General features: G+C 47.8%; 1 protein-coding gene across 3 annotated transcripts in view; it reads left to right on the forward strand.

Moving 5' to 3' along the window:
- The window catches only part of ZFYVE27 (zinc finger FYVE-type containing 27), a 55,890-nt gene that overhangs the window by 13,060 nt on the left and 30,790 nt on the right, over positions 1–12,040 (forward strand). For all 3 annotated transcript variants that reach the window (XM_075257867.1, XM_075257868.1, XM_075257869.1), the window contains exon 7: positions 10,737–10,876. In XM_075257867.1, the coding sequence (XP_075113968.1) occupies positions 10,737–10,876 (140 nt within the window). The remainder of the gene's footprint in view (positions 1–10,736; positions 10,877–12,040) is intronic.

Raw genomic sequence — 12,040 nt, forward strand, 5'->3', positions numbered from 1 at the left:
GCGGCCCGGTCTTGGGGCCTGTGTAAGTAGGGCGGCCCAGTCTTGGGGCCTGTGTAAATGGGGCGGCCCAGTCTTGGGGCCTGTGTAAATGGGGCGGCCCGGTCTTGGGGCCTGTGTAAGTAGGGCGGCCCAGTCTTGGGGCCTGTGTAAATAGGGCGGCCCAGTCTTGGGGCCTGTGTAAATGGGGCGGCCCGGTCTTGGGGCCTGTGTAAATGGGGCGGCCCAGTCCAGGGGCCTGTGTAAATGGGGCGGCCCAGTCCGGGGGCCTATGTAAGTGGGGCGGCCCGGTCTTGGGGCCTGTGTAAATGGCGCGGCCCGATCTTGAGGTCTGTGTAAATGGGGTGGCCCAATCTTGGGCCCTGTGTAAGTGGGGCGGTCCGGGGGCCTGTGTAAATGGGGCGGCCCGGTCTTGAGGTCTGTGTAAATGGGGTGGCCCAATCTTGGGCCCTGTGTAAGTGGGGCAGTCCGGGGGCCTGTGTAAATGGGGCGGCCCGGTCTTGAGGTCTGTGTAAATGGGGTGGCCCAATCTTGGGCCCTGTGTAAGTGGGGCAGTCCGGGGGCCTGTGTAAATGGGGCGGCCCGATCTTGAGGTCTGTGTAAATGGGGTGGCCCAATCTTGGGCCCTGTGTAAGTGGGGCAGTCCGGGGGCCTGTGTAAATGGGGCGGCCCGGTCTTGAGGTCTGTGTAAATGGGGTGGCCCAATCTTGGGCCCTGTGTAAGTGAGGCGGTCCGGGGGCCTGTGTAAATGGGGCGGCCCGGTCTTGGGGCCTTTGTAAATGGGGTGGCCCGGTCTTGGGGCCTGTGTAAATGGGGCGGCCCGGTCTTGGGGCCTGTGTAAATGGGGCGGCCCGGTCTTGGGGCCTGTGTAAATGGGGCGGCCCGGTCTTGGGGCCTGTGTAAATGGGGCGGCCCGGTCTTGGGGCCTGTGTAAATGGGGCGGCCCGGTCTTGGGGCCTGTGTAAATGGGGCGGCCCGGTCTTGGGGCCTGTGTAAATGGGGCGGCCCGGTCTTGGGGCCTGTGTAAATGGGGCGGCCCGGTCTTGGGGCCTGTGTAAATGGGGCGGCCCGGTCTTGGGGCCTGTGTAAATGGGGCGGCCCGGTCTTGGGGCCTGTGTAAATGGGGCGGCCCGGTCTTGGGGCCTGTGTAAATGGGGCGGCCCGGTCTTGGGGCCTGTGTAAATGGGGCGGCCCGGTCTTGGGGCCTGTGTAAATGGGGCGGCCCGGTCTTGGGGCCTGTGTAAATGGGGCGGCCCGGTCTTGGGGCCTGTGTAAATGGGGCGGCCCGGTCTTGGGGCCTGTGTAAATGGGGCGGCCCGGTCTTGGGGCCTGTGTAAATGGGGCGGCCCGGTCTTGGGGCCTGTGTAAATGGGGCGGCCCGGTCTTGGGGCCTGTGTAAATGGGGCGGCCCGGTCTTGGGGCCTGTGTAAATGGGGCGGCCCGGTCTTGGGGCCTGTGTAAATGGGGCGGCCCGGTCTTGGGGCCTGTGTAAATGGGGCGGCCCGGTCTTGGGGCCTGTGTAAATGGGGCGGCCCGGTCTTGGGGCCTGTGTAAATGGGGCGGCCCGGTCTTGGGGCCTGTGTAAATGGGGCGGCCCGGTCTTGGGGCCTGTGTAAATGGGGCGGCCCGGTCTTGGGGCCTGTGTAAATGGGGCGGCCCGGTCTTGGGGCCTGTGTAAATGGGGCGGCCCGGTCTTGGGGCCTGTGTAAATGGGGCGGCCCGGTCTTGGGGCCTGTGTAAATGGGGCGGCCCGGTCTTGGGGCCTGTGTAAATGGGGCGGCCCGGTCTTGGGGCCTGTGTAAATGGGGCGGCCCGGTCTTGGGGCCTGTGTAAATGGGGCGGCCCGGTCTTGGGGCCTGTGTAAATGGGGCGGCCCGGTCTTGGGGCCTGTGTAAATGGGGCGGCCCGGTCTTGGGGCCTGTGTAAATGGGGCGGCCCGGTCTTGGGGCCTGTGTAAATGGGGCGGCCCGGTCTTGGGGCCTGTGTAAATGGGGCGGCCCGGTCTTGGGGCCTGTGTAAATGGGGCGGCCCGGTCTTGGGGCCTGTGTAAATGGGGCGGCCCGGTCTTGGGGCCTGTGTAAATGGGGCGGCCCGGTCTTGGGGCCTGTGTAAATGGGGCGGCCCGGTCTTGGGGCCTGTGTAAATGGGGCGGCCCGGTCTGGGAGCCTGTGTAAATGGGGCGGCCCGGTCTGGGAGCCTGTGTAAATGGGGCGGCCGGGTCTGGGAGCCTGTGTAAATGGGGCGGCCCGGTCTGGGAGCCTGTGTAAATGGGGCGGCCCGGTCTTGGGGCCTGTGTAAATGGGGCGGCCCGGTCTTGGGGCCTGTGTAAGTGGGGCGGCCCGGTCTTGGGGCCTGTGTAAATGGCGCGGACCGGTCTTGGGGCCTGTGTAAATGGGGCGGACCGGTCTTGGGACCTGTGTAAATGGGACAATTTGCAACCGTATAAAAGGGAGTAAAATTGTAAGTTGCAATAATAGTTGCAGATGATTCTCAGCCATATTGTAGATATGTGTATTACATACATCTAACACTAGAGGGCAGTGTGTATCGTCGCCTTCCCGTCCAGCGTTATAGATCCCGCACAGACATATAATCGTTACTTATTGTATTATATCTTTGGAAGGCAATAAGTAAGATGAATGGCGTATTATTTTCCGGGGATCTGGATGTATAGCTCCTCCATCAATATTAAGTAATCTTCGCTGTTCTATTTCATTCCATCCTCACTGCATTCATTAGGTTTCTTCTACTAATAGAATTAGCCATTGCATGTATCAACTAACTTTTAATTATCTTGTAGCCATCACTTTACAGCAATATGAATTACGTGTCATAATCGGTTATGCTAGGTAAGCACCCAAAGTGCTGCCTTTAACCCTTAGGTTCCATCAAGCCTTTAAGCCCCAAAATATCTAGGTGACTTTCGGTACTGTTACTTTAAATATGGCATGCAAGTTGCCCACTACACCCCTACATTGACCAATATTTAAGTTGTTTTTATAAATTATGACACAATCTAAATATATATTTAAAGTACTATATTTTGCAATTTCCACTCTGGCTACTAAGCCTAAAACTAAACTGATTGCTGTAAAGAAAACCTCTACCTAATCAGCAACAGTCAACTCATTTACAACACAGTCAGGATTACGATAGAAGATAACACCTCTATAGATAAAACCACTGACCTCTCATTACATCCTTGATCCATCATTACCATGGCTGCCTATGGCCACGAAACTGCTGTAAAGCAGATCATTAAATACTGTTAACACAGCAAAGGAGAAGCTGACTATCTTGGCTCAGACTTTTTATAGTACCTCTCTAGTTTTTATAAACTAGATAGCTTTTAACCCTACATCATCTAGTAATAAGATGATAGCTGTTGTTTTCACTGTAGGCCCTCTAGTGGTCAAGTTCCACTTTGTTGTAGCTTAAGGAATAAATCTAATGGTAGTATCCCTTTAATGTCTTCGCCTCTTTCCACCGCTTCCAAAAATTGAAGAAAATCTTAGGTAGAACATTATATAGCCCTTATAGACTGATACATGGCACTTGTAAACTTGAACATTGTGCAGATCCCCATTGTGTGTGTGTGTGTGTGTGTGTGTGTGTGTGTGTGTGTGTGTTGGGTGCATGAGATTGCCTATACAACACTACAACTCCCAACATTGTAAGAGTTGTCTATGAAAAGAAAAACGGCTGAATGTAGAGAAATTGACATCAACATTGTAGGAAATATTAAAAAAAAACCCAGAAAACTTGAGTCTTCAGTAGTTGATACCTTTTTAATGGTCTTCACATATAACCCACACCTGGAGATGCTGAGAGGAATCACACGCAAACTACATCCACTACTACAAAAAGACAACCGTCTAACATCCATATTTCCAGATCCCCCTCTCCTGTGCTACAGACAGCCACCAAACCTCAGGAATATGGTTGTCAGCAGCTCACTGTCACCTCCAACTAACACTGGAACATTTCCATGTGGACAGAAAAGGTGCAAAACCTGTCCTCACATACTGACCACTGACAGGATAGAGATACCAAACTCTAACAGGGAATATAAAATCCCAGGTACCTTCACCTGTAACACACCCAATGTAGTGTATTTAATAATGTGCACCAAATGTTCCACTGAAAATCTGTATGTTGGAGAGACCGGACAGCAGCTTAGAATACGTATGAATTCACATCGCCATACAATTAGAGAACGAAGAATGGACCTTCCCGTGTCAAAACCTTTCCGCAAAGAGGATCATAATATCACCGATCCCATGAAAATTTTGGTTTTAAGAGGGAATTTTAAATCAAGGAAAGAGCGACGGATTTATGAGTATAAACTTATGACCCTGCTTCAAACACTGGAGAAGAGGTTAAATCTGTCACATGGGTTTATGGCATCTTACAGAAATCACTGACCTGAGAACTGATAAGAACCTGGAATTGTTTACATTGTTTCTACCAATAACTAATAACCCTCTACCTCCCCCCCCCCCCCCCCCCGTCCTCCTGGAATTCTATCCCTATGCGTCCTTTTGTATATAAATCTGCTCCTTCAGAAATGGTTTTTAAATTTACTTGAGAAAGGAGCCTAGACGTTCTGAAACGTTGTAATCTGTCGTCATTATTAGTTAGCCATTAGAAAGGTATCAACTACTGAAGACTATCAAGTTGTTTTGTTCTTTTTATAGTTCCTACCCACTGGCTAACACAGTACGAGAACAAACATTTTCCTTATATCAACATTGTAGTAAAACTTAAAAATAAATATATAAATGTAATTCCAAAAAGTTGCCACTAGATGGCAGGGTTTCCACTCTTATTTTTTCCTTTTTGGCTGGATTTTCCAGTTGTCTGGACCTCCGCGGCATAGCAGAGAGGCCGGGTGTAAGTGTCTAGGTTGGGTTGCGTGTGAGCACTGAGCATACAGGGAGTGACCCCTTGTGTGTCCCCGTGTCAGAGCAGCAAGTCACTGATTGCTCTTGAAGTATAAAAAATGAGAAAAGGTCGCAGACCAAAGCTGCACATTTCTCCAGTATTTAACACTCCAGCTGGAAACCCTGCTAGAAAATAGTGAAATGAAATAAATAAAATATATATATATATATATATATATATATATATATATATATATATATATGTATGTATCCATATCAATCTATGTTTATGATACATAATATAACATTTATCAGAAATTTGCATATGATGTGCAACAAAATCCACGATGACTTGTGGGCCACATTCACATCGTGCTGTAAAATGAGATGCTTTTCTGATGTGTAGTCTGACATCTAGTGGCTGATATGGTCATTACAATAATATACTAAAGAATAATAATAAAAATTAATATTAATAATAAATCCAGTCCCTCTATATAGCCAGGAAGGATTATTCAGCATTAGACAGGCTCTTCCTGGTATTAGCTCTTATACTGGTGTCACATAAAAAAAAAACAAAAAAAAAACACCAGCTCCCTCTCCCCTCCCACAGCATGCAGTCTCAGAGAAAGTAGCTGCAGCTGCATCCCCCTCCTCCATTTCCCTTTGTTTCCTGCATCATGCTATAAAGATTTAAGACTTCTGAAGACTTGGGGCATGTACACCCCTGATTCGCTGGCACTCTAGTTTCTGTAGCAGTTGTTCAGTTTTGTGTTGAGAATCCTCATGAGGGTAAATTGATCTCTGTCTAAACAAGAATGTCAGAATTGCCTTGTCAATTTTTATTTTTTTTTACCCGTGTTCTCAAACTTCATTTACATGCACTTAATGCAGATTGTCACTGAATTTGTTGCAAATCTGCAAGAAAATCCGATAGGTGTGAACAGACCCTTACCGAGAGCCTATAGGTCGGTAAAGCGAGTCTAAAAACTACTAAAGTGTGAGCACAGTGCCCCTTTACTCCTGATATGTACTAGTCATTGATGGAAAGCCTGAAGTGGCTGATAACAGGAAGCAATAGAGGAAATGCATGTTCACAGATGGCTATTATGTACAGGTACGTCACTATGAGCCATAGGGATAGATTAGAAACGCGCCAATCTTGGTCCCCGCCGTGTGCGCTTATGTTGCCTTGGTCGGACACAGACGCATTCCCATGTTCCTTTACAAATTCCTCCGTTCAGTCCTTCCAGGCATAAAGGAGAGACAGATGTTTGCGTTTGGATTGCTGGAGCACAAATTTCATCCATTTTAATTCTGGCACCCTGGTGTCCCTGGGCTTGACACATTGCTATCGGGTGTGAATAGAGGGATGTGGTTTACAAATGTGAACGTGCACCCTGCTTGGTTCTTGGACCGGGTCTCCGGTGGAATGTCAGATTTTGGATAGAGTTTGGGGTCTGGAGTCAATCCTGGTGTTCATGTGTGCTGGTAATTACAGGCTTTGTGCACCGTTCCATCTGGCCGGAGCGTCACCGCTTGATGGGCCCTTGTGCAATTTGTCCAAATGTCACTTCAATGCGGGCGGGAGCGTTAAGGACAGACGGGAACACGGGCAATTATGTTTACTGTGAATATTTATGTGTCTTACAAAATTTCCTGATCTATATCTGAGGGGGCAGCAGATGTCCGGTGGCTGCGGCTTACCTGGCAGAGAGAGCGGATTTGTCTATCTACAGAAGGACCTTGTCTCTCTGCATCTGCTCTGTTCAAGGCGGTCGCTCTTCTTAATTTGTAGCAAATATTTGTAGCAAATATTGAGTTGGCCTATGGCCAAATAAATAAATAAAAAATAATAATTTGAAAATAAAAAATAAATTAAGAAAATAAACAAAAATAATAATAAAAAAAATTCTCCTCTGTTACATTTTCCTTTCTTTGCCTCTAGACCAGTGATGGCGAACCTATGGCACGCGTGCCAGAGAGGGCACGCAGAGCCCCCTCTGCTGGCACGCGTGCTGTCGCCCTGATCGCTCACTAACGGCGAATCCGATGCAGGATTCCCCGTTAGTGAGCGATCGCTGCCTTCAGCTGGTTGTGCAAATGCGCATCCAGCTGAAAGCTGTCAGTGTAGCTCAGTGTAGGCCACGCGTACTACGCGGCCTACACTGACTACAGAGTGTGACCTCTGAACAAGCGCGGGCGTGATGACGTAAGTCATCAGCGCGCGCAGTGAACAGAAGAGAGAACACCCGGCAGCTCTTCAGGTAACTATATTGTGTTTGTTTGCACTGTCAGGGGAGGGGGGCAACGGTGGACATTTCATGTTGTGTAGGAGGGGGCTACTGTAGACTTTCATGCTGTGTGGGTAGGGGGCTACTGTGGACCATTTTATGCTGTATGGGAGGGGGCTACTGTGGACCTTTCATGTTGTGTGGGAGGGGGCTACTGTAGACTTTCATGCTGTGCGGGTAGGGGGCTACTGTGGACCTTTCATGTTGTGTGGGAGGGGGCTACTGTAGACTTTCATGCTGTGCGGGTAGGGGGCTACTGTGGACCATTTTATGCTGCTACTGTGGATCTTTCATGCTCTGTGGGAGGGGGCTACTGTGGACCAGTTCATGTTGTGTGGGAGGGGGCTACTGTGGACCATTTCATGTTGTGTGGGAGGGGGCTACTGTGGACCATTTCATGTTGTGTAGGAGGGGGCTACTGTGGCTCTTTCATGCTCTGTGGGAGGGGGCTACTGTGGACCATTTCATGTTGTGTGGGAGGGGGCTATTGTGGACCATTTCATGTTGTGTGGGAGGGGGCTACTGTGGACCAGTTCATGTTGTGTGGGAGGGGGCTACTGTGGACCAGTTCATGTTGTGTGGGAGGGGGCTACTGTGGACCAGTTCATGCTGTGTGGGAGGGGGCTACTGTGGAGTATACAGGTATAATCCTGTGTGGGGGCCACTGTGGGCCAGATTGTACTGTGTGGGGGGCCACTGAGGGGCAGATTGTACTGTGTGGGGTCCCCTCACTATGTATATCACACAGTATTTGTTTTATAGCAGACGTGAAATTAGTACAGGATGTAATAACATTGCACGGTAAACTATAAAACAGATCCTGTGCGATGTAAATAGTGAAAATTAATTGTTTAAAAGTACAGAATGCAGAGACCTTTACCTTTCAGTACAAGATCTGTAAAGCCCCAGTCACATGACTGTAATTTGTGGGTCCGCAATTGTGGACCCACAGAGTTTTAAGGTTAAATTGCCGTGTTGGCACTCCGTGATAATTTATTTGGTTTTGGGTTGCAGTTTAGGCACTCGGTCTCAAAAAGGTTCGCCATCACTGCTCTAGACTGTCTCATATAATAACTAGAATTGTAAGTAATATATCAAGAATTATTTTATTATAAATCCTGTATCCTTTTCCCCGTCATCACAAACCTCTGTAAGGCACCAGGCTGCAGCGGAAGCTCTCCTCCATTGTGTTTGCAATAGGAAACCTAGGCCATCAGTATTAAAATTCAGGAATACCCCTTTAACCCAGCCCTCGTGGCCAGCTATCTGTGGTTAAGACTTGAGCACGTTGACCTTGTTTTAATAAGAGTTCATGAAAGTTTCGTCTGATCCACAGAACTATTTTTTGGATGTAAGACGAGAAGCAAAATGTCTAAGACTTAGAGGAAGGAATGGGGGGGGGGGGGGGGTGTCCTAATTTCTTGCAGCGAATCTTTCCGAATACACACACCTTGATATTGGGCCTCTATCTTGGTTCACTGTGACAAATATTTGAGAGGATGTGAACCCGCACGAGGAGGGCATCTGGCTTAGAGAATGACATCCGAGTGTTATAAGGGCCGATAGAAAGATAACTTTTTTTTTTTTTTAAATTGAGTCATCTTTGGGGTTTATACAAATTTAGACGAGAGATAAGGATCCTTAAGAATGTTAGCGTATCGCCTGCCAGGATCTTTAATGGCTCTTGGCTGAGCTGCGTCTTGGCTATAGATCAATGGTACAGTACAGAATAATAAAAAGGTGCTTTCTAAGACGAGGGATTTATCTAAAGGGTTTTGCAAAAAAATTTTGATGGCCATGAAACACAATAGCTGTGTAGGGTGTGACTGATGGGTGCAGTTATTTTGCTTAAAGGGAACTACTCACCAGATTCTAGAAACAGTCGAAATGTATATACAGGGTAGACATGAGACCATAGACCATGTAAGAAGAGAGCGTCCCGAGATGATAAAATCCAATGAACACTTGCACCCTTGACACATGTATGGGGGAATCCGGATGAATAGCTGTTATTCAAGCAGTTCATCCATCTGTTATCTATAGTGTGTAATTTCCTTAAGGCTAAGGCCCCATGTTGCGGAAACGCAACTTTCTTTTTTTGCAGATTTTGCTGTGTTTTTTTTTTGAGCTACAAACAATGACTACAAAAGGAATGGGAAACATCTAGGAAGTTCTTCTCCCCTCTGCTCAATCCACTCCAGGCTTTGGCTCAAAAAAGCAACAAAATGTGCAACAAAAAAAAGCTTTGTTTTGGCAACGTGGGACTCCAACCTAAGGCGGTTTTCTGGGCTTAATAATTGATGACCTACGCTTAAGATAGAGTTTTGAGACCTGGGACCCCCACACTGTTGCGGAGAGTGCTACGGCCTCCTCGCTGCTTACTATTGTACATTGTGGAGTGGCTGTGCTTGTTGTAGCCACTTGAATGGGACTGAGTTGCCAACCCATGTTACTGATTAAACATGACATCACTTGGACCTCCACTGATCTTCAACTGAGGTCCAATCCTGGTTCATGCTTACAAAAGGGACAAAAACCTTAACAGACTTATGAAACCATGGTTTGTGAAGGGCAGGATACCACGGACTGATACTTCTCCATTTGTGGGCTGGGCCTCAACTAAGAGAGGACCCACCAGTTATTGGGTAGTCGGGGTATGACTGAACCAATCCTTTACTGGACAGTCCTTTCTTTGTATCGGTATCTACTGTAGCAATGAATGTCTTTCCTCATTTTGGCCTGGACTTTGACCACCAGTGAATCCTTCGAGGGTTTAGAAGTCCTGCAATGGATCTTGCGACACAGTAAGACCATTCCAGGAGACACCTTGACATCTTCATATCGGCAGTTATTGCCTCTTTACGAAAAAATTTGTATGAGTCTGTTCTGTGGGTCCCATTTTTGGTTACATCTTAGGTCACGAGAACGCAGCTTCATGCAAACAGGGGACACAAGACATCCAATACAGTGGATGGTCAGGGTCACATCTTGCCCTCTGGTTACTCTTGCTTTGGAATCAAAAAGTTGATGCCAGTAGCAAACCTATTGGCTTATGACTAGGGTTGAGCGATCGGGAAAGATCGGATTCCGATCGGCGATCGAGTAAATTTCACAATCGCGATCGGAATTCTGACCCGATCTTTTCCTGCGAGATCGAGGTCAGAGGTTATCTCGAAGATCGGCTCAAGCCTAAGAGTGAATTTTCCCATAGAGAAGCATTGACTAGGGTTGAGGATCGGAAAAGATCGGATTCCGATCGGCGATCGAGCAAATTTCACGATCGGGATCGAGATCGGCTGGAAAACGATCGGAAATCGGATTTTAAAATCGATCTTGAAATCTCAAGATCGGCTCAACCCTACTTATGACTTGAAATCTGGAAATAACATTCTGAGCCTATATGGACGCCTGCAGTTGGGGTAAACCACCACACTAAAATCTAACCCTTTGTCCATCTTGAAAGGAGCCGTAGTCGCCCTCTTGTATGTGACCTGTTCAGTAGGGTTTGTGGAACTGGGAACTGCCTTTGTCCCTGTTGTAACTCCTATGTCTTTGCCTCTAGTTGTCGCAGAATGTAAAGCATGTTTGCAGCAAAAACGCAACACCGAGACGGCAACAGTAGAACCGACTCCAGCGCCACAAGAGGTCGAAAACATTACGGTTGTGGATCGCACACCCACCCCGGTACTATCCACCTCGGAAGTGAGTAACGCCTCATTAATAAAGTGGTTGTACAGGGTTATGGGGAAACATGACTGTTTGTGGCATACCTTTTAACCTAATTTTATGCCTTCAGCATCTCGCACCACGACCATAGAATATATGTGGCATATTCAGGAGGTCTCCCCTTTTTTTGAGAATGTCCTAAGAGCTGGCTATAGCTATAGGGGGTGCAAAGGAAACAAATGTTACCAGGCCCTGGAGTCTGAGGGGGGTACCAAAGACCTCTACACAGCATAAGACGACCCCACTATTATAGATGCCACATGATGAGTGGGGCCTCCATTAGAAATATAGCATTGAGGCCCAAAAGCTTCAAGTCACAGCTCTGCCTAAGACTATCTAGAATAATAGCAAGTAAAAAACCGAACTCTTGAGAATAATCCTAAAAAGTGTCTAAAAGCTGAGCTGGTTGCACAGGGCAACAAGGCCTGGTTTACTGTTAGACACTAAACACGGCCTGTAGTACATGGGAGAGCCTGGCCTTGTTGCCTATAGCAGCCAATCAGAGCCTAGCTTTCATTTTTCCAAAGCAGTTTAAGAAATGAAAGTTGAGTGCTGATTGGTCACTATGGGCAACCGGCCTATAAATGAGGCCTATAGTACATTCAAAAGCCACACAAAGTTCTCATTGATCTATTGCCCCCCTGTTCTCATCTATTAACCATTCATAATGTATATTTTTATATTTAGTTTTTAATATTCTGCCTATTTTTATATTAATATTTTGTGCCTGTCTTATGTTTGTGAGGCCAATGTGTCTTTCATTACGGAGAACATCCGCACGTTCACTCGCCTTCTCCATCGTTCATCTTGTGCTCGCTACAAGTGATTCTCCTCATCTGATGGCCATTAGAATATTCTTAATATAATAGTTACACGATTCCGCGCATTCCTTTAATACTCCCTGGACAAGGCCAGAAAATCCTTCGTCCTCCCAAGGAATCAGTTGGCTACCCATCTGGTTTCTTGGCCGGAGATCCAGGGATCCCACAGAGTTGTATTCCTGCTCTGACACTGGATGGAACGTCCTAAATCAGTCATAGCCTGGCAGAGCCTCCGCGCCGAGTCCAGGCTTGGCCCCGAGCCCGACCTTCCTTTGTGGGCCGAGAGGCGGCTTGGTTTTTCTATGATGAATGTGTTTTT

Source organism: Leptodactylus fuscus, chromosome 10, assembly GCF_031893055.1.
Source record: "Leptodactylus fuscus isolate aLepFus1 chromosome 10, aLepFus1.hap2, whole genome shotgun sequence".
Classification (NCBI taxonomy): Eukaryota; Metazoa; Chordata; class Amphibia; order Anura; family Leptodactylidae; genus Leptodactylus; species Leptodactylus fuscus.